General features: G+C 39.2%; 1 protein-coding gene across 1 annotated transcript; it reads right to left on the bottom strand.

The window, feature by feature from the left end:
* Positions 1-14,152: 14,152 nt before the first annotated feature.
* Positions 14,153-27,169, bottom strand: sh3bp5lb (SH3-binding domain protein 5-like, b). Its single transcript, XM_026348612.1, has 6 exons — positions 26,895-27,169; positions 26,632-26,694; positions 26,327-26,455; positions 23,867-24,028; positions 17,719-17,892; positions 14,153-16,170 (listed from the first exon to the last, which is right to left on the bottom strand). Exons 1-6 carry the CDS (start codon positions 27,153-27,155, stop codon positions 15,556-15,558), a joined length of 1,404 nt encoding a protein of 467 aa, XP_026204397.1. The 5' UTR covers positions 27,156-27,169; the 3' UTR covers positions 14,153-15,555.
* Positions 27,170-27,752: the final 583 nt, after the last annotated feature.

Raw genomic sequence — 27,752 nt, 5'->3', positions numbered from 1 at the left:
GGGCTACATGTGTTTTTTGTTTGTTTGTTTGTTTGTTTGTTTTTGTTTTTGTGAAGCACTTTGTAACTTATGTTTAGAAAAGTGCTCTATAATAAAATGTATTATTATATTATTATTAAAGCAGGTGTGATTGAACTGGAAGAATAGGTGGATGCAACATTTATTCCCATTTAAACGAATGCCTCTGTAAATGCTAAAACATTTGGGAACTGACAATAAAACAAACTTCTTTAGTAGTACTAGTTTGTTAACACAAGCTTACATCAGCCACCATTTGCTACTGGTTATACCAGACCCAACAAGACATTAGCAGCACCATCCATGTGTTAAGGTGGTCAGGGTGTGCCCTGAAGAGAACGCAACTTTTTATTTCTGTGTTGCGTCTTTGAAGGTTACATAATCACACGTTAACTCACATTTTGCCAATAACTGTTATTAGACATTAAAAACTAATTGAAACCTAAAAGGCCATTTGTGACTGTCGTATGTGTGGAGGTTATCCTATCTGGAGGTAAGCTTTAGCCCAGTTCTAACCTGCTTATGCCAGTTTGTGAGGCCTTAGGATTCCCAGTGCAGACCTGTGTGAGCTCATGTCTCCAGACACCTCACAGCCTCACAGCCTCCGTTTTCTGCTCATCTCCTGTTTTATCATGTGTGGGAGGATAGAATGTGTAATGCCGCCTTCCACACTCACAACAGATTCAGATGAACTGCCTCGTTTAAATCCTATAAAAGCAACTGGGCTCAGAACAAGAACAGGTGGGTCTGCACAGAGGCCTGACTGAAAATGTCATTGTACCAATATATGTCAGAACTGGCCTTTATTAGAAATTAGATATTGACCATAGAAATGTTACTCACCTATGTGAGACTAGTCTTTATTGGTTATTTTCCAAACAGCAGGAGGAGGCAGAAGAAGAAAACTTTGAAGATCAAACTACAGAAGAACAAGGCAAGTAAAAATAAATAGCATTGTAGATAATACATCATAAAGGAAGAAGAACCCAAAAGAAAGAAAAGAATCAACGGTCAGTTCTAAAAGGTTTGAAAACCATAGAGCACATGTTGCATAGAAAAACACAACAACACAATTACATCAATGTTAAGAAAAAGGTGTTTTGTACAGCACACTGTGTCTTCTCCAGTGGCAGCAGATTAACTATGTGGGTCTGATTCTTGTCCAGCACAACGTAAAACCCACCAGCTGTTGTGGCCGACCGGTGTGAGACGTTAGGATAGGATACATGAAGAGAGGAAAAAATAAAAAAACTAGTTTATTATGGATTAAACTACTCAACAATATAGAATTCAAATGACTAAGTTGATAGAAAGCAGATGGAGTGTAGTAACCTATTTTATTCATCATTTAACTCATTTTTCACTTGAGGGGGTGATGATTCGATTTCTCCTGGGGCCTCGTTTATCTTAGGATCCACGTCAGTGTGGCACTTTGTAGGGACAGAACATAGAAAGTATGGTGCACAAAAAGCTGTGAGGAGCTGTGTGTGCTCATCGTCTCCAGATGCAATAGGACACAGTCAACAATGGAAAAACATAAGCCATACATTAATATGCTCAATATTTTAGTGTAGGTTTTCTGACAAGCGATGCATCATATTCACATTCTGGCTCCCAGCAGCAGTGTTTGGTTCAACTGCACATACCACACACATCAGGGGATACAGCCACATTCCTCAGCTGTGCCCAGTTATGTATCACAGTACATGGCCTCCCACTGTGGGACTTTCTTTTCTCTAGGACAGTTTGCCATCTGTGGCATCACCTGCTAAGTCCGTGAATTGGTTGAAGCCACGGTCACTACATTTATGATAACATGAGCACAGTTCAATTTAGTTTATTATATAGTGCCAAATCACAACACCAGTCTAATGACACCTTGTATTGAGAGGTTTAATTAGGACCTAAATAGAACATTATTTATATAGAAAATTCAAGAATCCCACATGAGCAAGTATTTAGTGACAGTGGGCAGGATAAACTTTAACTTAAGAAGCCTCCAGCAGAAGCAGGCACAGGGTGGGTGGCAATCTACCTCAACTGGTTGGAGTGAGTGGAAGGAGGTGTGAAAAAAGAACAGCAGGCAACAAAAGAAGAAGAACAACAAGCAGCAAAAACACTGTGCAGGTTGGTAGGACCAGTAACTGCATAATGGAAACATACGTCTCTGAGGCCAGAAACCTGCAGAAAGGTACAGAGAGTAGGAAGCACCATTACTTCAGGGAGGTCTTCCAGCAGTCTAAGTCTATAGTAGTGAAACTAAGAGATGGTTCAGAGTCACCTGATCCATCTCTAACTATTAGCTTTATCAAAAAGGAAAGTTTTAAGTCTAGTCTTAAATGTAGAGAGGGTGTCTGCCTCCAGAACCTGAACTGGGAGCTGGTTCCACAGGAGAGGGGCTTGGTAGCTAAAGGCTCTGCCTCCCATTCTATATGTGGAAACTCTAGGAACCAAAAGTAAACCTGCAGTCTGGGGTTAGGGTTAGGGTTTTTTGTTTTTTACAGGACCCGAGAATGGAGGCAGGACACAGGGAGGTGAATTTTGAAGGCTTTAATAAAACCTTTTCTTTTACATTAAATTCTTATTTATTTAAAAATGGTCAGATAAAAGAGGGTTTGGGGAAAAACTATTCTTCAAAAACTATTCAACAAGATTGTGGGTGTGATTAAAACATTTCAGTGTTGAGGCAGTTATTGTCAACATCACACAGAGAAGTCACCCACTATGACCTAATGACATATTCTTCCTGTTGCAGACAAAAATAAATCTAATTTAACGGTCACTTATCAAACTTATCGAACAGGGACTTAGACGAGAGAGATCTGGTCTTTATTGGTCCACATTTGATAGTTGCCCTTATTTTTATAAAGTTCTTATGAATCACTCCTCACTCCTGTGATCATTACATAAGGGAAATCAAACATTGCTGAAAATGGCACTTTTTCATCTGTTCACCCACTGTGTCAGAAAACTTTATGTTCAGACCAGTTAGATCTTCTAACACGTGGCTAAGGTATCATTTACCTGCTAATTTCCTCTGAAAAGTATTGGTTGTCGCCAGGACTTGAAGTGGGACTTGCAGGCACTATATTGTGAGCGTTGTGTTGTTGAGTGGCTGTGAATCAAAAGGGAATGCAGGTGTTCAATCCCCATCTCCTCCAGTAAATTCACAGTTTCCTTGGACAAGAAAATGAAGCCCCAGTCGTTGCTGGTTTGTATAAATGTAACTTATAAGTTGCTTTGGATAATTATGATGCTATAAGGAAAAATACCAAGTAAATGTGTCAAGGCTTTTGTATAGATGTACCACAATGCTTCTTCAGCAATGTTTCACAGTCAGGTCAAATCTATTTTCCACTTTCATGCTGCAATTATAAACAGATTATTAATGGACCTTCTTTATTATGGTGCATAAAATGATGACTAGGATCCTGTTGAAGTGGGAAATGAGTAAATAGTTGAGGTTGATAAAGGGTACCTAGTTGCTCTCCATCTTTAGATCTGTCATCAGTCTACTTGTGACCATTGCATCACCACCACTCGCTAGTCCCTGAAATTACACTCCGTGGCCAATTTTCTGGAAAAGCTGGAAAAGCGCCATCAATTAACATTAACTTATAAAAGTCTGTCTCAAGTTTTGAAAAGGTTTTAGATTACGTTATTATAATGAAAATATAGTAAAGCAACAGCTGCTACTTTGTGGACTAGTGAAAGTCTTTGCCCTTTGTCCTTTTTCTGAATTGATAACAACCTTCTGACTGTTTTAAGGCTTGAATTCCTACTTAAGAACATAAATGCACTGGGTTCCATGTTTCAGAGCAGCATATGCTCCCATCCAGACATTTCAGAGAAGACCTTTCATACTTCAGTAGGACAATGGTAAACCACATACTGCATCTGACAACAGCTTTCACCAACTGAAAATAGAAACTGAGAAACAATCCTCTTTATTAACAGTTAGAATCCTATTACCAGGTAAGAATAAGACAAAATTCATCTCAAAACTCCGGCAACTTGTCTCCACAGTTCCCTGATGTTGACAGACTGTTGTTAAAAGAAGAGGGGATGTTACACCATGTTAAACATGGCCCTGTTTTACCGTTTTTGAAACATGTTGCTGCCATCAATTTTATAATTCCTTTTCTCAGTTTATATATGTATTTTCTATTATATGTATTCTCTATTGTGAATTAAGTGTAGGTTTATGAGATTTACAAATCATGGTTTTCTGTTTTTATGTGGATTTTAAACAGAGTCACAACGTTTTTGGAATTTCAGTTGTAGTTTGGGTATCCTACCTCTATTGTAAGCTTGATATCCATCCAAGCAGACTTCCCAGAATGTTTTAACTATTTTAACTGGGGGGGGGGGGGGTATTTTATAATAGTTTTTCTTACCTTCATGAGGTTTAATTGGTTTTTTAAATGAATAAGGAAGGAAAATATCTCTCAACCACTTCACCACCTAAAGTATTTCAATACTTGAAATCATAATAACAGGCTTGGCATTTTATCAGATGAGACCTTTACTTAGTTGAAAAGGGAAAAGGGTGATTGCCGGCTTTCCTCTCCATCTGGAACACACTAGAAGGTTCAGATCAAAATTTCAAATTTTCCATTTGACTCCAAAGACTGCTAAAGACTGTTTAACTGTGCTTATGTCCCACCAGTCACTTTTGCACAACATTAGTGGCATAGAAACATGTTCATGTTCATTATTTGTTGTCAGTACAGTTGCACCAGGCAATCAAACACTTTGGCAACTTGACTTTAATTGACTAGAGTTGTTGAATCCACTTCAAGATGATGTATGAATACTCCATGGAGGTTCAAGGCACTGCAGGTTTCTCTTTAGAAAAGGAGCAGACGCCTGAGAAGAAGACTTTTGTCAGACTGGTACTGTAAACCTGAAGCATGGATGTGAGGATGGAGAAGTGTAGTTCTACTGTAGTTGGTAGTGGACCCATAACAATGGAGAATAATCACTGGTACAGTAGTACATATCAGGTTGGGAATGGTAGGAGGAATGGATAGGCCAGAAAGAAAGGAAGAAAAAGGCTGAGAAGAGTCAACTTGATTTGCCTGTTGTAGCACACCTTGAGCAGCTGGGTGTGGTTCTGAGGTTGGCTGTTAGGAAGTGTGTGTAGGAGCAAACACTATATTACAAAGTAAAAACGGTTTCTCTGAGTCACTGTAAACTGAAGCAGACAGGGATAACCTCAAAGAAACTCAGGGTCCAGGTAAGCTGTCAACACAAAGCAATGAATCCAGAAGCAAAATGAACACCAGGCAGAGTTCAGGATCCAAAACAGGTGGACAGCCACAGAGAAACATGAGAAAAAGGCAGGAGTGGGTGTAACTCACTTTTGAGGTCAGCATAAATACCTGGTGTCCAGTGAAATCGAACCAAATACAACAGGCAGGACATTATGACCACTGACAGGTGAAGTGATCAATACTGATTATCTCTTCTTCATGGGACCTGTTGATGGGTGGGATATATCAGGCAGCAAGTGAACAATTTATCATCACGTGGACGGCTGGGTGCCCTCTGTAGTTTGAGGATTAGAATAACATACATAACAACATTTAGTCATTTGGCAGACATCCAAAGACACTTACAAGGGTAGGCAGGGTAAGCGTAAGGAGGTCTTGCCTAAGGACCCCTATTGGAGGTAGGCCACAGCTGGGATTCAAACCCCAGTCTCCCACATGGAAGGTGGTGATCTTACTACTACACTAATAACAAGCTTGAGGTGTTGACTTGTCCAAATTCCTCAGATACCATTAAAATCAAGCAGCACCTCACGTCAGGGCTGTTTTATAACATATTGCCTGATCAGTGTATGCTGTATACTGGCTTCTATCAAGGTTTCTTTCTGGACTGGACTCTGTTGCCCAACCTGTTTTTGCCTTCTTATCTTCCTGGGGTCACTGCCCAGTTCATTTGGACTGATGTGAGCCTTGCTGTGAATATCATTGCCTAGCTGTCATCATTTGACTCTGTGTAAGCCTGTGCTTTATCACTGAACTCTCCTGTAACGCATTCCTCTGCTGTTTCGTATCCTATCACGCAGCTGCATTAAGCATCTCACTGCCACTCTGAATCAACTTTTGTTCTATCCAGACAGAAATATCTCAGTAAGTATCAGGCTGTGTCCTACTAACGTGCCCATTTTTTTTTTTTTGTTTGTTTGTTTTTTTGCTCCTTGTTGTTGTTGTTGTTTTTTGTTGCCTGCTGTTCTTTTCATTCTCCTCTTTCCACTCACCCCAACCGGTTGAGGCAGATGGCCGTCCACTCTGAGCCTGGTTCTGCTGGCAAAGGGGAGTTCCTCCTCTCCCTTGTTACCTAGTCCATACTCATGTTGCATTGTTGGGTTTTCTATATAATTCTGTATACAGTTCTATTTTGTAAACCTGCCCCAAAACCTTCTGTAAAGTGCCTTGAAATATAGGTTTGGTTATATATAAAAACTGATTTGAATTCTATTAAAAACCAGGAAGTGCAAATGTCAGAAATGTTTTGTTTTGTTGTTCACTACATATTTTATCGAGAAATATTTTAATAACAAGACACAGAACAATCATCATTTGTTGGATAGACTGACCTTTTAACACACATTACCAACCCTGGGTTAACATGTTACTTACAGGCATTAATAAACATGTACACACATGGACCAAAATGTTGGTACCTCTCTGTTAAAGAAAGAAAAACCTACAAACTGACAAAAGTAATAAGAAATAAACATTTACAAAAAAAATTACTCGTGAAAATCAAACAGCTTGTGAGTTGTGGTTCAACAAGTTTTTACAAAAACAAACTAATGAAACTGGGCTGGACCATGGGAGACCATCTCCAAGCAGCTTGATGTTCCTGTAACTACAGTTACACATATTACTCAGAAGTTTAAATTCCACGGGAATGTAGACAACCTCCCAGGACGTGGACACAAGAGGAAAATTATTGACAATAGAAAACACATATTATCAAACTACAAAGCTTCTGGGAGAATGTTCTTTGGACAGATGAGACAAACCTAGAGCTTTCGACAAAGCACATCAGCTCTATGTTTACAGACGCAGAAATGAAGCATACCAAGAAAAGAACACTGTAGCTACTGTGAAACATGGAAGAGGCTCGGTTATGTTCTGGGGCTGCTTTGCTCTATCTGGCACAGGATGTCTTAAATCTGTGCAGGCTACAATGAAATCTCAAGACTTTTAAGGCATTCTGGAGCAAACCGTGCTGCCCAGTGTCAGAAATCTTGATCATAGTCCTCCAACATGATAATGACCCAAAACACAGCTTAAAACCACAATGGCTGAGAACAAATCACTGGACTATTCTGAAGTGGCTTTCTATGAGCCCTGATTCAAATCACATTCATATCACACAATCATATTATTTCACTTTTCTTATAATGCAGTAACAGAGTGAGTTGTTGAAGGCTCCCAAAATATCTGTCTTTGTAAAATGACAAAGTAGTTGGATTAGTGCAGCTTAGAATATGAACAGAAAACTCATAGAGAGTGCTTAGTTGTTAAAGAATGATGAATAGGAAGATACACAATAAGGATTAAAAATACCAAATGTTTGTAACCAAGTATTAAAACTAACTATTTAAAATGGGACTAAGTTCATTTTTACAAATAATTTGAGCCTCTTAAACATGAGGTCTATGACTAAAATCTCTCACAGCTCATCCAATGTTTTCAATCAAACCCTTATATTAAAAGTGACATTGCTCTTTAATTGCATCTTGACAGTTTTTTTAATCTGTTGTGGTGGTGTGGACAGTTGTGTCACTGCTTAAATACTGTATACTTGGACCTGAATGTGTATGAAATGACAATGTCATTTCTGTCTTTTTGTAATTTTGACAAAAACCTGGTTGTTATAGACGCAGCTTGTATGTGCTTTTTAAAATATGTTTGTGCTTATGCTCCTTTTCCTACATCCACAACCAGCAGTCTGTCTGTAATTTGTCCCCTTGCGGGTCTTCTTATGATCTATACAATTGTTATTCTGATTGTACAGCACCTCTATTGCTTTGTTTTGTTGATCGATTCCTGTCTGTCCATCGTGGAAGAGAGAGCCATTAAAGTTTTTTTATGGAAGTTTTCCTTAGCTGATTTGAAAATGACAAACAGACAGAGGGTGCATAATTTTGTTCAAGCTTTGATCTGACTATGAGTATTAAGTAAAATGATCAGTTCTTAGTGCAATAAGATGAAGGTATCCAAGATGGCAACCGCTGGGGTCAGAAAAGTGTTTATGAGTTATGTGTGGATTCTATCACAGCCCTCCTGCCTGAGCCGATTTTCTATCAACAGTAAACAGGGATGCACTGCTAACTTCTGAAATCCATTGCTTACATCTTATTTCATTTATATTCATCAAATACAGAGTAGCAAAGCCACCATGTTAGTACATGTCATGAATAGTGTTTTCAGTTTTGCAGGTGAAAGGAAAGTGAATGCACACAACTGAGAAATGATATTGCATCCACACAGAGCTGTGCAAAGACTGCTGCACACTGTCTTGCCTAGCCAGAAGGTCCATGAGACCGAAATATTGTGAATTAATAAATATTACTGCCTTGGAGAGACAGTAAAACCTTTTTCAAATTCTTTGTCAGTTGTGTTTTCCACCAGCAGTTAGCTGGGATAGCTATGTGTAGTGTTTGCTTTCCTGAACACATTTAATGGCCTGGTGACTGCAGTTTTTTGCAAGTTTTCCCTTATGTCTACAATAGAGTCAGTGTTAGAGATTTTCTAAACATGTGTTACAAAGTGTTTCACATAAGAGACTAAATACACAGGTAGCCCAACAAGACCAACTTGAACAAGCACTAGGCAAACAGTGGAGAAGAAAAACTCCCCCTAGAGGAAGAAACCTCCAGCAGAACCAGGCTCAAGTTAGTCGGCCATCTGCCTCGACCGGTTGGGGTGCAAGAAACAAAACAATAATACAAACAAAACGTACAACAACTACAACATCAGTCCTTTAGAAAACCAGTTCCAAAGGAAAGACAATCATCTAAGTTAATAGAAAGTCGTCCTAAATGAAGAGTTGTCTCTGTTTAAAGAAGAGTAGAGGTTTGTTTTAAGGAGAGATTTAAAAGATGTTACTGAGTCAGCTAATCTTATTTCCTCAGGTAAGTTGTTCCAGAGTTTGGGGGCTCTAACTGAAAAAGCTCTGTCACCTCTAGTTTTCATTCTAACATCAGGGACATACAGAAGATTTCTACCAGAGGATCTCTTTAACAGTTGGAATAGAAATTGAAAAGGACTTTTAAAAAACACAGCATACCTGTCTACTTCAAACCTACCAACACACTGAGGCAGATATTTGTCCACCCCAAAGACAGGACTCCAAAACACAAGATGAGCAATATAGTCTATGCGGTCCAGTGCATTGAAGAATGCTCCGAGCTGTAGATCGGAGAAACCAAACAGCCGCTACACAGGAGGAGTAACGCCTCAAGACCTTAATCAGCTGTGTACCTTCATCTAAAGGACAAAGGACACTCGTTCAAGGACAAAGACGTTCACATATTGGACAGAGAAGACAAGTGGTTTGAGAGAGGGGTGAGGGAAGCCTTGCATGTGCAAATTAACAACCCCTCTCTCAACAGAGGTGGAGGACTTAGACACAACCTGTCTTCTATTTATCATGCTGCCCTTTCATCCTTCCTCAGAAAGATCAGTCCCAATTCACACCTGCACCAGGTTGAACACACTTAACAACACACTTTAGGTGTTAAGAGGGGGTGGGCAGAGGTGTGACTATAACATCCTTCACATCTTCCCCATCCTTTGTTTCACCTAACGAGCCCATTCAGACCAAGGGTGGAGTGAAACCAAACCTGGAGGATAAATTTGTCCTAACCAACTATCTTCAGACTGAAGAAGCTACTTGGATGAGTAGTGAACTGTCAACTTCCAGATAACTTCACCTGGATGACTGAGAATCTTCACTGACATATCTTCCATCTTGTGAGCTAGATGCTGCAACAGTCACTGATTTTATTTTGTGTAAACTGGTCGTGGTGCTCAACAGAAATTTTACCATCATTTTTACTGTAATTTAGTCGTTGAATAAAAAGTTTCATTAACAAATGTAACACTGGCTATGCAGTCTACTACACTCTGTGTCTTCTACACTGTGTTTTCTTATGCACTATAGCAAGATGTATACTGTATGTGTGTTTGTAAAAACATAATAAAAATTATCTGATTGTAGCATTGTTCCATCATATGTTGCTAAACTCCCACAAAACCGTGGGTCTGGACTCTGTCTCCCCTTCCACCCTGAAGCACTGTGCCAACCAGTTTTCTCAGATTGTCTCACAGACATTTTTAACACCTCACTGGATACCTGCCACGTACCAGCCTGTTTCAAAACCTAAGCCATTATTCCAGTTTTACACTCTGGTGACCTTAGTCATGTCCTTCCACTTCCTGTGAACCACCATCACCCAGGAGCTTAAGTGGGAGCAGAACATCAGCTCCCTCCCCAAGAAGGCTCAGAAGAGGCTGTACTTTTTGCAGGAGCAGAAGAAGTTTCATCTCCCTGTGAGGATGCTGGTCAACTTCTACACTGCCATCATCGAATCAATTCTTTGTTGTTTTTTTAACCTTGTTATTGTGTCATAGTTTTTGTAATTTAACTCTGTATTCCTGCACCTGACACCGAGACAAATTCCTAGAGCTGTAAGGTTACTGTACGTGACATTAAATTGTTTCTGATTTATCTGAGGTTGTATTAGCAAAATATTAAGACCCACTATGATCAGATAATTTTTATTATACACTGCCCATCAAAACAACCACCTGTGACCACCTAGATTTAACTAAGCAAATGAGTAAGAGCCTCCCACTGCATGGATGATTATGTTTCAACTGGCAACAAGTTATTAGTTAGTTAACCCTAACTGATGCAGTGAGTAGCTTCTCATTTCTTAAACAACCATGTCAGAAGACACATCCTGTGGTCGTGGAAAAGAATCATGAATCAAGCAAAGAAAACTTCTAAGGAGATTGATGAAACTACTGAAACTGGGTTAAGAACTGTCCAATGGAAGAAGATCATGTGGTCTGATGTGTCCAGATTTACCCTGTTCCAGAGTGATGGTGCATCAGGGTGAGAAGAGAGGTCGGTGAAGTAGTGCATCCCGTGGGGGCAGCGCTATGATCTGGGGTTGCTGCAGTTGCTCAGGCCATAGTTCTGCAAAATTATGTGCCAAAAGAATGAGGTCAGCTGACTACCTGAATATACTGAACCCATTTGAGAATCTTTGGGATATCCTGGAGAAGACTTTGTACAGCGGTCCAACTCTTTCATCATCAATACAAAATCTTGGAGAAAGATTTCTGCAACTCTGGATGGAAATAAATGTTGTGACATTGCAGAAGCGTATTGAAACGATGCTACAGTGAATGTGTGCCGTAATGAAAGCTGGGTGTGTTACTTTTTTCTGGACGGGCAGTGTATTATGTCATTACATTTGATGTTTTACACCAAAAGAAAGAAAACAAAAAAACATGAAATTAAACAGGATGTACTAACCCTTGCACATCACTCAGCATTATACAATGCATCACATGATAAATGTAAAAGTTGCAGCAACAAAGACATAGAAAAGTAGCCTGTAAACATTATTTTGGCATTAGTTTTTAATAATGAACTTCCATAAAATAACATATTATATACACACCTGATGCTCAGCAGTATTATACACCTTTTCCTTCTGGAATTTTACATTTACTGTGAACAAAATTAATACAAGGTTTTCTACAGCACAGTAAATCAGTCATTAAATATGCTGAAACAACATAATCAAGTGCAAACACGCAGCTGTTTTGCAAAGCCACTTTTTAAAAGAATTCACAGCATATTATAAAACAAAGCATTCAAAATACTGTATAGATCATCATGTTCACCTGCTTTCACTGCCTTTAAACATAGTAGTCAATGCAAATGGGTGAAGTGAGATAGAACTTTAAAACACATTAGTGAGAATCTCAGCCATTGTTTGTCTTAATTTTTGTTGCTTCACAGTAAAAGTATGTGCCTATTACATATAGCATCATTTTACATACATAAATCTTTATGAATGTATTGATATTTGAGTTTATATATATATATATATTAGCAAGTAATTTTCTGTAATTTCATTTTGTACATTAACATTAGATTGATGATGCCCGACAAAGTTCTGTTTGGTGAATGATGCAGTGGAAAGGAAATGGAACTGGTTTGTCCTCAGACTTCTCCTAGTGGCTGGAGATAAATATAAGTTTAATTGGTGGCATTAGTGAAGCGACATTAGACTGTGAAATCTGTTAAAGTCATCATACTGTAGCAGGAGCTCAGATGGCTGGTACAGGGACAACCCACACAGCTCTTATTTAATTAGAGATTTATATTATATTTATTTCTGTCAGTTCAGCATATACTACCGCTTGCAGGCAATCTAGAGTTTCTAATGTAACAGTAAATGCAAAGATCGTGCATTAACACTGCTGTAGTGCCAGTGTCCCAAAGTGCCAATGTCAACACATTATTTGAAGAGATCTGTGTTAACACATAATTATGATACTGAGCCTTGCGCATTTGGAAACACAGTCTTTACAACTTGTAGATCAAATCAGGTCATAAGTGAGACCATCACAGTTTAAGTCTTGCAACCACTGCATAGTTCATTTATAGGCTATAAATAGCTCTCTTCTTCTAATCATTTAGTGTTCAAAAACAACAAAAGAATTTAAATTGAACAAAATTTCCATGATAGGTACAAAGCTAAAGGAAACCAAGGTGATGCTAACATCTGTGTTGGCCTACAAAAACAAGTCACCCCTACCACATGCTATGTTAAATCTTTTTTTATTACATCCTCAGAAGAGTGGTCTAACAAAATAAAATCAAACAAGACAAGACAAGGAAGCTACTTCTGCTGACAGACAAAATCTCTGTGGCACAACAATACCTTCATCAAACTGAAGCTGATGACTTTATCACTACATATTCACATAGTAATAAATGCAACTAGGACCAGTGAAATAGTACTTATTGGGCATCCTTTTGAAAATAAAAATACTCACTTCACTAAAAGAAAGTGACAAATGCAAAAACACAAGCAGTCAGACAATCAGACAGAAACCTCAAGGGGTTAGTTGAGCTCATTTAGATAAGTATGACATATTAAACAGTGACTATAGTAGAGGACTTATCACTTCTGTCTGTCGGCTGTAACACTATGTCGCTATATAGAAGGCACATCATGACCTGTCTGCCTGCTGCAGGTGTGTTGAGACATTCAGGGACAGTATAGAGTGTACAGTTGCAAGAAAAACTATGTGAACCTTTTGAAATTTCATGATTTTCTGCATTAATTTGTAATACAATGAGATCTGATCCTCATCTAATTCAGGAGTATTAACAAATTGAATGTGGCTCAAATGATAAAAAAAAATTCAGATCTTTCATGTCCTTATTGAGAACAACCAAGTATGTGAACTCTTAGAATAATGATTCATAAAGTCAGGTGGAGTCACGGGTTGGGAAAATTAGTTTGGATGTGTGGGTTAGAGCTACTTTGACTGACAAAAAACTCAACTCAAACTTTTAAAGTTTGAGTGGTTTTTGAATTTGCTCAAGAAGAAGATGTTTATGTGAGCCGTGCCTCACCAAAAGAAGCTTTCAGAGGATCTAGGATCAATAATTGTTGATTTACATTAAAGCTGGAAAGGGTTACAAAGGGATGTCAAAGACTTTAGAAACTCACCAGTCTACAATTAGGAAAACCATCTACAAATGGAGACACTTTGTGACTGTGGCTACTCTACCAAGAGCGTCTACAAGGCGTCCAGTTTCTATGGCAGGACACCACGAAGGAAGCTGCTGCTTACTAAAAAAGAACATTGCTGCAGCCTGAAGTTTGCCAAAGAGCACACTGACACTCCACAGCAGTATTGGCAAAATGTTTTTTGGACTCATGAAACTATATTGAACTATAGAACACACAGCACTACATTTGGCATAAAAAGGGCACTGAATATCATCATGAAAACATCATCCCAACTGTAAAGTATGGTGGAGGTAACATCATGATTTGGGCCTGCTTTGCTGCATCAGGGCCTGGCCAACTTGCAGATTCTTCAGGATAATGTGAGAATGTGTTTACGTCAGTTGAAACTGTAGAATGTGGGTGATGCTACAGGACAAAAACACACAACTGAATGGCTTTAATAATACATACATACTTTTTCCACCAGCACTAGGAGATTTTTATGGTTAGTCTCAATAAAGTCATGAAAGATGTGAATTTTTTTGTGTGGTTACTTCAGACACATTGCATTTGTTAATAGTCTTGACTTCAGATCAGATCATTGTGACAAATTAATGCAGAAAACATTTTTTTCTGTTTTCAAATGTGCAGAAGCTACTAGCATTTACTGTTTATATTGGTGTTTACTTAAAATAACCCCGCGCAAAAGAAAAGAAAACCGAGGCCTGAACCAGACTTTGGGTTTAGTCTAGTGCCTACTTCACATAAGCCAGAGCAGAAACAGAACACGTGGATTGTGGGTCAGGAAAAGCCAAACCAGGAAGCATAAATTAAAACACTTCTGTTGATCGAAAGTTTGGAGCCACATAGAAAAGATGTCTTTGAAAGAAAAGCAGACTTTCTAATATCGATATTGTAAATGACACTTGTAGCTGGAATTAGCAGTTTTTAAAGGAATACTTACACAAACATACAGAAGTCTGCTATCAGCACACGTTAGTAGTGTCTTCCAATGGCATGTTGTTCTTGCTAATGCAATTGGAGAACTGATCATTAGCAATGATGATAGCACTCCTGAAGACATTAAAAACACAGAAATTCCAATGTGCTGCCCTCCTGTGTTTTACTGTGTGCGTAATGTATCTGTTCTAGTTTGACCACTAAACAGTGATCTAGATGAATGGTTGGCTCATGTTTCCTCCCACTGTCATGAACCTCTTATGAACAATGTCACTGTGACCATGAAGCCGTGTCAACACAGAGGATGAGTGTCAGTAAAAATATCAAAAATGAAAAAAGTGGTGCATGAAGAAAACACTAGCATGTGTTTGCACTATTTCTAAATTGCTTGTTTGTACTCTACAGTCATTAGTTTTCCTGTGCCTGCTATTTGTTTGATGCACTTGATGGTTCAGTGTGTGTAGCAACAGACGTGTGCGTGGTGAGGTCAGTGCTCTCTGCTGGGCTACTCTCACTGTTTATGGCTGTCACGTACAGATTCATTAGTGTGCGGGCAATGTACCTCTCAACCCTCCCTGCTGTTCTTAACTGCAGTGTCTGTGCGGTCGGTGCTGTCAATCACTGTCAGCATCTCCATTTCACATTCCTGCCAGCTAGCCTAGCATCACTCACTCAGGTACTTTCTCTCTCCCCCCTAATTTCCTCTCTGATCCCTCATCATTCGCTTGCCATGATCCTCTCTCATGATCACTCATCAGCTTCCTCTTCCCGACTACTGACTATCATAGACTAACACTTCTGTGGTGCTGCTTGACAAAGGTCTCCTGCTTCTCTTTACTAACCGCCCCCTTCTCCTGGTTGGCCCTCTCCTGCTGGGGGCTCTCGGTCACCACCTCCCTGCTGAATGGCCTCTTATTAGGCTTCCTGTCGTGGTCCCACTCCTCACCCAGCATGCTCCCAGCATCGCTCAAGTCACCCAGGTGCTCCACTGAGTCACACTTCTCCAGGTCAGAGGCGATGGTCTGCAGACTGATGACTGACACGCAGTCTGAGCTGGCTTGCTCTGCCTCCATCCTCTCCCTCTGGCCCCAGCCGCTCTCTCTGTGCCTCTCTACCCACAGCCTAGTTTTCTCTCCGTTTGCCCAGTCACTCTCTATCCCACTGACTCCTACAGATTTATTAACATGAATCCCCACAGCAGCTCTAACCTCAGCCTCCGCACCTACAGGGGAGCTCCGCCCCCCGCAGACTGCAGGACGTCCTCTGTTGGCTCGGATCCTCCCCCTCTGTGCATGGATCTGTTCGCTGATCTGCTCCAAGTTCCGCAGGGCCACAGAGTAGCGTGTTTTTACTTTGGCCACTTGTTCCTCAAGTTGAACTACTTTTGCCTTATGTTCCTGAAAAACAGTGAAAAGCAAAGTTCACAGCGACACAGTGACCAACAACACTTTTAATCTAGTAGGTCGGTGACGATTCTTAGTCATTCAGGTGAAGTTATGTGGAAGTTGAGTCATGGCAACTGGACTTCCTTTTTTGTGGGGGGGTCAAAATGTTTCATGACTCATCCAAGTAGCTTCATCAGTCTGAGGACAGTTGGTTGGAGACCACAAATCTTCCTCAGACTGAAGATGCTACTTGGATGAGTCAACTTCCAGATAATTCAGTTTAAGTTTAAGAAATTTAACTTACGACACAATTTAGGATGAAATTGTGTAAAATTTAAATAACAAAATGCAATGACTTTTAATTCTACCTATATTCTTCTATTTATTTTTGATTAACAAGAGTAAGAAACAAACTATAGCAAATACAGAAACAGAGAATTTTGATTATTTTACAAAAACTATCTGATCATTTAAAATGTGAACACGAGAGGAGCAACAAAAGATCTTGATGGAACATCTCAGAACTAATGAGGTTAATTTGGTGGAAGCCTGTCCTCAGTGCTAAACACATGAAAGTCTGTTTAGAGTTAGCAGAAAAATAATCTGAAGGCCTCTCAGACTGTGAGGAAAAGATTTTCTGCTCTGATGACTTCTTTCTATCCACTCTGCCATTAAGTCCAGAACAGTGGAGGCTGCAGTGACGGTTGTCCTTCTGAACATCAGGTCACCTTTCTTACTAAGGCCCAGTTTGTCTAAGTGACGCGTTTTTGGTTGATATAACCTTCTTGCATTTGAGAATTATAGAGGCCACTGTGCTCTTGGAAACCTTTAGTGCAACAGACGTTTTCGTAGCCCCTCTCCAGATCTGAGCCTTGCACTAATCCTGTCTCTGAGTTTCTTTGACCTCATGGTTTTTGGTTTCTGATACAGTATGCATTGTCATCTGTTAGAGCTTCTATAGAGAGGTGTGTGTCTTTCCCAATCATATCCACTCAATATAATTTACCACAGGTAAGTTCAAGTGTTTTTGTAAAGGCTCCGATTACATATTCCAATATCAGTTTTTCCTTTTTCATACATTTGCAAACATTTCTAAAATTCTGTTTTCTGTCATTATAGGGCACTAAGAGTAGATTGAAGAGAAACAAAATGACTGAACATTATAAAACTGAAAAAAGTGAAGCTGGTGTAAATACTCTGAATGCATCTAAATCTACTGAACCCCAAACTAGTTCAACTCTCTAAACTTGATCCTGACAAAAATGAAGCACCTCAAAGTAGCTGCAAAGCTGCAGGCAAAGTGGGGACATTTTCAACATTCAAACGAAAGTCACTGAAGGTTGAATGCTTTTGCAAGCAGTTTGTAATGCCTCGGAGCCCAAGGTGAGTGCATGTACAGTAAATCACATCCATTACAACACATACATTTTGTAGACTCAACTTTTAAACTTGCCACAGGTAAAGTACATTAGTAAAAAATACCATTTGGAGTTCCTGCTCACTCTTATCACTATATGGGATGTGTTTCTTATGCTCTAAAACAAAATCACTTTTACACACCTCAAGTATGTGATTAAACTGAGCCTTGAGTTCAAAGTAAGGTTTGGACTTGAGGATAACCTTCTTCAGGGCTTTCTGGAGGGTCTGAACTTGAGCCTCTGCGTCCTGGCAAAGCTGTGTGACTCGCTGGTGCTCCCGCTCACTGCGGAGGCGCTCCTCCTCTGCCTCATTTACCTGATCAACACAAGAAACCTGACTGAGAACAGGAACACAGCATGCTCACATCAATCACCAGTGTTATTCACCTCCATTGTATTGGGTTGGGCAGACACAGTCGCAAGAAAAAGTAAAACTATCGATGTGAATATGGATATTTATTACTTGAAGGAAGTGAGAAAATGAGTGTTCAAGTGTTTAATACTCTTTAGAAATGTCCATGCTCAAAGTAATGCAATTATAAAGTGACACAGACGTGTATAATGGTGCACAGGTTCAATCTCTCCTGTTATGCATTCATGGTGTTGCACTTGGTAATTGTGTGGAGAATGAAAAAAGCTTGAGAAAAGCTTTAATCCATGTGGGTGTGAATAAAAACACTGGTTTCTATCCAGCGTTTTTTTTTTTTTTTCATTAAAAATGTTTTGGATAAGGTAGAAAAGTTGGTGTACAAAGGTGCAACGGAAACAGGCTCAGAAAATACATCCATCCATACATACTGTAAACATAAATCTTATAGCACCAAATGGAGAATGGCAACAACTGATCTCTGTTTAAACATTCATTAATTGGCATTTGTTTTTTTATTTTATTTTTTTGCTTTCTTTATTGAATTTACAAGTTTTGTACAAAATGCATTAATAGAAAACTCCCTCTTCAGGCTAATGATGGCTTATTTCACTGGCAGTCACAACTCTTTATATTTACAGTTAACAACAACAGATTCCAAAAAGCAAACGCAACTCTAGACCTCAACCTGCTTTACTTACAGGGGAGTAACACACATCTGGACATTGATCAGTTGACAATGATAATGAGTTTTTCTGATTTTTGAGTTGAACTCTCACCTTTATTTAAAGAGGTTTAACAAAAACATCACATTTACCATTTTACAGCTATTTTAAACAGAGTATGTCAGTTTTCAAGATGCCATGCCATAACACTGCCTCCACAAGCATGCAACTACTGAAGGTGGCTGCAGTGAAAGACTGACAAAGCATCTCCAAGGAGGAAACTCTGAATTTGCTCATGTCTATGGACTCTAGACGTCTTTTCAATTAGGTATTAAAATTATAGTTATATTTATAGTGTAATCACTTTGTCCAAACGCTGTAGCTGCTTTGGATCATGAGCTGTTCCTTTCCTTCAACACGTTTCTCTTCCCATCATGTGGTACAACTTAATCTTGGTTCTAGAATCAGTCTCACATTCTGATTGATTCTAGAACATGTGTGGCTTTTTAGGGGTTTTCTGGCAGAGGCTAATAAAGCTTTCCTGTTCTTGAATGTTACTAGTGGTATGCGACTTGTTGTGAACCTCTATTTACATTAATGAAGGTGTCTCTAGATTATAGAGTTTGACAATAATAAATCAACTTCTATATACCTTCCCAAGGTAAGGATTCTGCGACCATCCATGTCAGTCATTGTCCATGGTGTTCCAGGCTTTTTGATATTGTTGTACATTCTTTTTATGAACGTACCCACCCCACCATTTCTCTTACAGATTTATGTTCTACTTGGACTTTATATTGGTAGCTCCAGTCAAACAGCTGCCAAATGACAATACCTGACATCAACTCCAGATCTTTTATTTGCTTAATTTGTTCTGTAGTTTGAAGGAATGGACCACACAGGTCAGCTAACTGGTCAAAAGTATTTGCAAAACTGACTGACAATAGTCAGTTCTCTAGATACAATTGGAAATTGATGTACTTTAATTAAAATGACTGTATGCTGCCACATGTTTGTGAAACCCTTTTAATATAGAGCTAAAATTCTACACTTCGTTTTGTTCAAATCCACTGTGGTGGTGTATAAATGCCTGTGTGCCGAACCGCCTGTATACATCAATATGACATATCGGGTTAGGGTTAGGCTAACCCTAATTCAGAGGATCTAAACTACCTGAATACAATGGGTCACTCCACCTCTTTATTCCAGTAACCAAGGCAAAACAGGACATAAACTTGTCCATGCTCTCTACAATCTCCGTCTCGTCCTCTTTGGTTTTTAATATTGTTATATGAAACCCTTTTGATCCACGTGGCATGAGAAAGTGTTTCTGTATTTTTGGAATTAAAAAGGATATGCATTGTAAATATCTCTAGCTTCAAAAGCTCCCTAGCTTCAGGTCTGTTAAGAGATATGATGTAATGTAGTTGTTCAGTGATTTGAAGCCAAAGTAATTATGCAAAACTGGGCATGATCAAACCAGCGGCTGGAGACCATTCACATTTGTCACATTTGGGATCCAGAGTCATGTTCCAAAGTTAGGACCTCCTCTTTTAATTCTGTTTGTGTGTGTGTGTGTGTGTGTGTGTAAATATAATAAAAATGATTTGATTGTAGCGGGTGTTAGTATTAAATAAAACCTCATATAAAAAGAACATATAACTTTTTTCTCCATGCCATTATATTTTAATAAAAATATGGCCAAAAAGAAGAAGAGTCATGTGGGCATAACTAGGTCCCCTGCTTCCATATCATTTAATAGGGTAAGCTGCAGCTAGACGTGGTATTAGTTGTTGCAAACCTCTATAAAAGCAGAGGTTCTGGCTGTTTGCTGGGCTGGAGCATACAGGTGCGTGTTAACACGATGCTAAGAGGGAAAGACATGAATCATAATATTAGTAATGATATTATTATTAATTAATAAGCATATTATGATTCATACACATTCACTGTTCATATAAACTTCCATAGTTTCTTTGCTTGTGTAAAGCTGCTTTGCGCCAATGACAACTGTTAAAAGTGCTATACAAATAAAATTGAATTGAATTGAATTGAAAGACATAAGCCATATTCTTGTCCATGGCTCCACCAATTTGGAAAGGGTTACAATCAAAAGTTGAATGTTCTGCACTTATTCACAAGTGGAAAGCCTTCAACATGGTTGCCAGTGAAGTCCATGACATGACAATTAGATGATGGAACAAGACCAGAACATGACAGCATGACTGAGATTCACAAAGGGGCATCTAAACAAACCACAAGACCTTAGGAAACAATGTCCTATGGACAAGTGGGAGCAAAGTAGAGTTGCTTAGCCTTAATTCCCAGTGCCATGTTTGGCAAAAAACAAGCAGAAACGCTTCATACCCACTGTCAAGCAAGGTTGTGGTGTTATGCAGCCACAGGAGCTGGACTTCTTGCAGTCATTGAGTCGACCATGAGTTTGACATGAGCACCTCTGAGTATTCTAGAGGCAAATGTAAGGCCATCTGTCACTCAGCACTGAAGCCTGCTCAAAAATGGGTCATGCAACAGGACAATGACCCGCAAGTAAATCTACATCAGAATGGCTGGAAAAAATTAGGAGTGTTAGTCAAAGACCAGAACTCTGGTAACTAACTAATATTTAACTAAGACCCGCTACCAATGTAACATGACTGTATATTAAGACATAATGTACATAGAATCAATAGTATTGTTCAAGAGGAAAATCGTAACTCTCAGATGTATTGGTTGTGTATTAACACTCTACAATACAAAGTTTTGTCCACTGTGTTGTGTGACAGTTTTCCACAGTTATTTGCTGCATCTTTAAGTGTACAAGTCCTGGAGTGTGGGCAGATGAGTACCACTGATTTGTTCTGCAGTTCTTACTGTCCACTTTTCTGTCTTGTCCTCTCCAATCTGGACTGTGAAGGATGTGAACAGGACAGAGTTGAGGACAGCAGAGAGAGACAGGAACTAGATAAGAGATTCACAATTGTCTCTTTAAGCTCCAGGTTGTTTTGAGAAAGCCAGAAAGCCAGCCATTCAACCTTTACATTAGTCTTTACATCAGCATGCAGACTTTTAGTATGACTCTGGGTCCAACTCACCAATAATAATTTTAGTTTCTGTATTTAATGATGTAAAGAGTCTATAGGACTGAATGGGGGCATGTAGTGGAAATGTAATGACCATATATATTTCTTTGGCATTAAAGAAGTTTTGGGATGTTTATGCCAAAATTAAGGGCTTCACCTTAATATGACCGCCTGTCTTCCTCTATTAATGACTGAATATGGTAAACAATATCTTTTCTAATTAGACTACCATGCATAAATCTGAACTTTTCTAATAATTATCATCATAAGGTGCTGGTTCAAACATGAAATTAAATCCTATATTTACAGACTTTCCTCCTCTTTGGGATCAATCCAGTATGTCAAAATAATAGACAACAAAAGAGCTGTAAAAATAACAGATTAACAGAAAAATGAATCGTTACATGAATCCAAAAATAAACGTACAAACAAAAAACTACAAATTAATCAATAGAAAAATTAATTGTTCGATGCAAGCTTAGAATTGATTAACAAAATGAGATGCTATGAAGAGCTGAGTTGCTCCACAGTCTGCTTCATTTCAAATGAGCTGCACCTGTAGAACACTATCTACAGTGGTGTGTACTTCACTAAAGTACATTTTATTAACAAAAAAATATCTTCCATTATCCTCAATTTACTGCTGGTAACAAAGATTTACGGAAACTTGGCCTCAAAATCAATACACACAGTTTCGTGTACTGTTGCATCCATCATATTCCCTTCAATTTGCCTAAATTCTGTGAGATTTCAGAAATTTCCATTATGACTTGGAGCTCGGACAGAAGAGTAGAATGAACCACAGTAGCTGTTCCAACTGGCCTCCACTGGAACCATTCCCAACCACCATCAATCATTAAAATCACAACAGCACAGTGACCTTTAAAGTTTAATATTGAGGGAAATGGAGGCTGGATCTCTTTGGTCCATGCTACTCAAACTTTCCCAGACATACAGTCGAACAGCTGTTCTGGAGGGAATAAAAACATTGCTTTAAGTGCACGTTAATTACCAATATGTGGAGATGGTAATTAACAATTAGGTTAATCCTTGGAGAAAAGAAGAATTCCAACTCACCAATGTTGACAAACTGGTTATTGGTTTTTTTACATATAAACAACCAGTAAAAAAAGAAGTGAGCGATACAATAATGTTGCACATACAGGAATCAAATTCATTTTATTAAGAGTTAATAAGAGCATTTTGTTTTGATAGGTTTATATGATGGATAATTTCAACTTTGTTTCTGAGGAGTTGTGTTTATCTGTACACTGTATGAAAACTTGGGAGTATACTTGGACAATAAACTCAACTGGACAAAGAAACACAAAAGTACTGTTCAAAAGGTTCTTCACTATATGACATGATGTGAAAACATGACACCGGAACCAGTAGATATTGAAAGTGGTATATTCACATTCTAAAGAAATGATCATAGTGAGGGTTAAAGGGGCAAAAAGCCATCCCTGTATAGGCAAACTGAGTGAATCACATAACATATTTCTGTGAAAGGTTATGTTGTAGAGCTACACTTTCAGAAATCAGCATTTTTGTCAAACAGCACGATTCTGAATGACTTCCATACTAATAAAAGTGAATCTATGAATCCCTGATTCCCTTAAGCTGCTTTCTCACAGGCACTGACACCCTATACATCTCCAGACTTTACCCAGGTGAGCTGCATGTGAGAACGCAAATGAGTTTTTCAGCTTGGAGATTACCCAGACTTTATCCTGCGAGCCCTCTTGTATAAAGTCTGCGTAATGTTCCAATGAGCCCAGGCAATTGTCCGTAGTATTACAGCAAGTGAGGGGGTGTTTCCTTTCAGCTGGTCCGCTAAACACAACATCAGTAAGTTTAGGAGTTAAAAGACAACTTTCTGTTGTTGGATTGTGCTTTTTTCCTTCAGGAAACTGTAGTTATAAACATAAAGCGTCATTTTTAATCATGTGACTTGCTTTACTGCACTGTAAACAGCACACAAATGATTTCTGTTGAGTACTTTTTGTGTAATATTGTTCCTCCTGCAAGATCTACACAGCGACCCTCTCCCACTCCCAGAACTAGTAATGGATCAGACAATTTGGAAAATACATGCTCCACAATTCAGATAAAAATCTTGCCTGTATAGTCCCAAACTAAATTCCATGGTGAGGAATATGCATGGGTGTGTACCTTGGCGGTGGCGTGGTTAAGCATCTCCTGCCAGGTTGGATCCATGGTGTTCCTGTCAGCCAACAAGCCCTGCTCTGCCACATACACCATCTCTCTGGCAGCAGTGTGCATGGACACAGCCCTCTCATATCTTAAAGCTGCTTTCTGCGTCTCTTGTTGAGCCTGGGAGAACACACAGCAGAAACTGAAAACACATCCACTAACACCTTTCAGATTTAAGATTCAGTTGTTTGCTACAGACCTTTCTGGAGCATGTTGAAGCATCAAACTCTGCAACTTGTTGCTTATATTTATGAAATGCAATTCAACTGGTCAATGAAAACACTTATTTTGTATTTCATCAAAATGACAAATCCCAGACTTTTGATTGCATTACTTTTTTGAAGTTTCAACTTTTCTAAAAAATGCTGTTTGAAAATTTTTGAAATAGATATTACTGGATAACCAATACAGTCAGATCCTCTAACTGCTATTTGACATGTGACAGGTGAGAAATGCCACTTAACTGTGCCACAGAGATTATTCTTTTTCTTTCTAAAGTAATATAATCTAATTTTAAGGAAGGTATTTATCATTTTTACCTGTACTTCAAAATAAAACCACAGTATCACCATTAGTATGCTAATAGATGTACAGTTGGATCATGTAAAATATGGGTTTCTATTTCTTTCACCTTCACACCTTTCCATGAACCCGGCTTTTATTGAAAATGTGACATAATGGTTTGAAGCTGAGTTTTTCCTGATTTAAGGACAAATTAATTTCCGACATGCAGCTCAGTGTCTTCTGGCATAGGCTGGATGATGGCCCAGTTCATTTAGCTAGGGTTAGGGTTCAGAGTTCAGGGTTAGGGTTCAGAGTTAGGGTTCAGGGTTAGGGTGCAGAGTTAGGGTTCAGAGTTCAGGGTTAGGGTTCAGAGTTAGGGTTCAGGGTTAGGGTTAGGGTGCAGGGTTAGGGTTAGGGTGCAGAGTTAGGGTTCACGGTTAGGGTTAGGAGAAAGCTGTTAAAGTGGAGGTTTCAATTGATCACATGGGAAGGTCTGCTCGACACCTCTGCATCAGAAACTACTGGGAAAGCCCGGCTGGCTAGATGGATGGTACTAAATAATGTAAGGTTGCTACTGAAAGATTAATAATTGCATCACTGTTTGTGATTATGTTTTTTATTATGTGGAGTGTTTACATGATAAGCCTGTCAAACATGTGCTGGTTTAAGTGATAAAAATGCAAACCCTGTAAAAATTTGCATATGAACACCACTGATGTAATACTAACGAGATTTTCTTCATTTTCCAATTTGAGTTTTCATAACTAGAAATGACATTGCTTAACAGTTCAGATTAATAATCTATTATTTGCTTTATTGCTTTCCATTAGACCTCTGCTCTTTCTCCACACAATTTTCATTAGCTCAATTACAGTTTCAAATGACTCCTCAGCATGTTAATTAAGTATGCCTGCCACTCATTCCCTGTTCCTTTAAGGGTTAAAAGTTTTTCATAAACAATTAGGTTTACAACCCAATCTTTCAATCTCATCTATCATTTACAGTAACAACAATAAGCGGACATTACGATACTGCTATGTATTGTTCTGGCAATATGGCAACCATGAGAAAAAAAAGTGATTTGTAAAATATTGTGTTTGACATTTTAAAGCTCTTCATGTTCTCTGCACTCTAATTGCCTGTTGCATTTAAGTACTGAAGTTCAAAACATATTAATGAAATCAAGTGGAATTCATCCATGAAAACCATCAGATAATCTGAAAGTCAGTATGTTTTCTATGGAAAATAGGGAGGTGGGTTTTTAGACAATGTAGAAGAAGAGTAGGACAAAGGAATAGAATAAATAGAGGGGTTGGGAGGTTCTAAATACCCAAAGTAAAAAACATGTGGTTGATTACAGCTCCAGCCATCTATTACCCTTCTACTGTTCTATTTCCAGAGTTGTGGTAACATTCATTGTCAACAAAGTAGAGTTCACCAACTAAACAAGCATCAGCAATATGACAAATGGTGTCATTTGTCAGGGGGTTCAGTAGATTTACGAAACCATAGCTAACCTGTGGGATGCAGTCTTATTAAATACATACAGACATATGCATGGCTGCAGTTTATCATTGGGTCTATTGTTAATAATCCTAGTAACTCTTTATTTTGTAGATTACTGTAATATTATAGCTGATAAAAATGATGAAACCCAACTTTAAGATGTCTCTTCAGAGATATGTGTAATCAAAACCACAGCACCAGTAGTGGTGATGTACATCTTTTTAGCATGAAACACACATTTGTCATTGATATTAACATTTACTTCTACTTGTGGATAAACACAACACACTTCAACAGACCACAGCCCCAACAAATACAGTGTCAAATACACTGAGCATGTTTATGAAAGTACTAGAAAGTACTACTAAATGTTCCTCAAAGTCGTATGTGTGCACCAATACCACGCACCTCTTTGGCAAGTCTGCGGGCTTCGTAGTAAGGCCTCGCTTTCTCAATACAGGTCCCGAGCTGGGAGCCCTGAGCGTTCAGCTTCCTGGCTGAATCGGTCAGAATCCTCCTGTAGCTGGACCTGGCATCCTGAAGGCAACACACACAGGACTGGGATCATTAGGGAGTCCTGTCCTGACAGTGTGTGGTAGTTCAGGTTGTGATAACAGCACTAAAACTGTGAGTACTGTGAGTACTGTGAGTACTGTGAAGTACTGCGAGTACTGCGAGTACAGACGCTGACTGAACACAAACAAGTGTCTCACATCCAGCTGCAGCTCCAGCTTGTTGATCTCATCACTGGCCTGGTTGAGGTGCTCCAGCTCCTCCTGAACATTCAGGAGAGAGATGAAGAAAAAAGCAGATTAAAGGCTGGAAAGACGCTGCAGTGAAGGTCTGGTGTGCAGGGAGGCTCATCCCAGGTACCAGTCTGAGGAAGGCTGTCTTTGTTCATGCTAGCTAAATAAATGTGACCAAATAACCAAGCTACATCTCTTTCTTAAGCAGTGATGATCATTTTATAACATACCTGAATTCTTGGGTCTAGTTCTTCCTCATATTTGCCGACATCTGCCTCCTCTTCGGTTTTAGTCTTGTTCACATCTTCTCCATCCTCCTTACAATGCGCCTTTACCTCCTCCGCAGAGTCTTCTTTGCCTCCTCTTCGCTTCAGCATCACGGTTCTTCCCTCTGGGCCTTTCGCCTCTTCCCCCGGGGTCTCCTCCCGCAGACAGGCCGGTTTAGGGCACCCCGCGCCGCTGGGAATTTCACGCGAGGTCCCTGGCTCCATTTGGGGCCTGTCGTTCGGTCGTTTTTTATTAGGTTTGTCCTCCCGGTACAACACGATATCAGCGTTTGTGCAACAGAAAAACTACAAACGTAAACACGTAATACTTAAAGGGTTATTGTGTCACAGTACGCCTGCAGTACACTTTACCAATGCTAACTGTTGCTAATGCTAGTACAAACTCGAGCTAGCTGCTAACGGTGCTGAGAGCCGCTGCTCGGCTCCTTCAGGTGCCCACGACGCTGTCGGCCAACACGCATTTCACTTCGTGAAGATCGTGCCACTAATCCAGTGATGTGTAGATTTTGCCTTAGCACTTCTTCTTTTTCATAATTTATACATATATATATATCTCAGAGAGGGAACACTTGCAGGCTGCACAGCCCCTGATGCAGAAGTGAACAGACTTTTCCTAAAGTTAGACACTTGGTTTCAGGTAGATCTGAAATATTTAATACTATCACTTAGCAGGTGCATGTTTTTGATTCAACCGTGGAACTGTGCAAACAACACTTAACTAAGAACTAAATCAAATATATCAAGTGAGCTCACGTCCAGAAGTTCCTTCATCTAGTGCTCCTGCCACAAAGGGAGAAAATG

The sequence above is a fragment of the Anabas testudineus genome, chromosome 11, assembly GCF_900324465.2.
Source record: "Anabas testudineus chromosome 11, fAnaTes1.2, whole genome shotgun sequence".
NCBI classification, from domain to species: Eukaryota; Metazoa; Chordata; class Actinopteri; order Anabantiformes; family Anabantidae; genus Anabas; species Anabas testudineus.
Note: the sequence above shows the minus strand (reverse complement) of the source record. Positions and strands in the feature narration are given on the sequence as shown.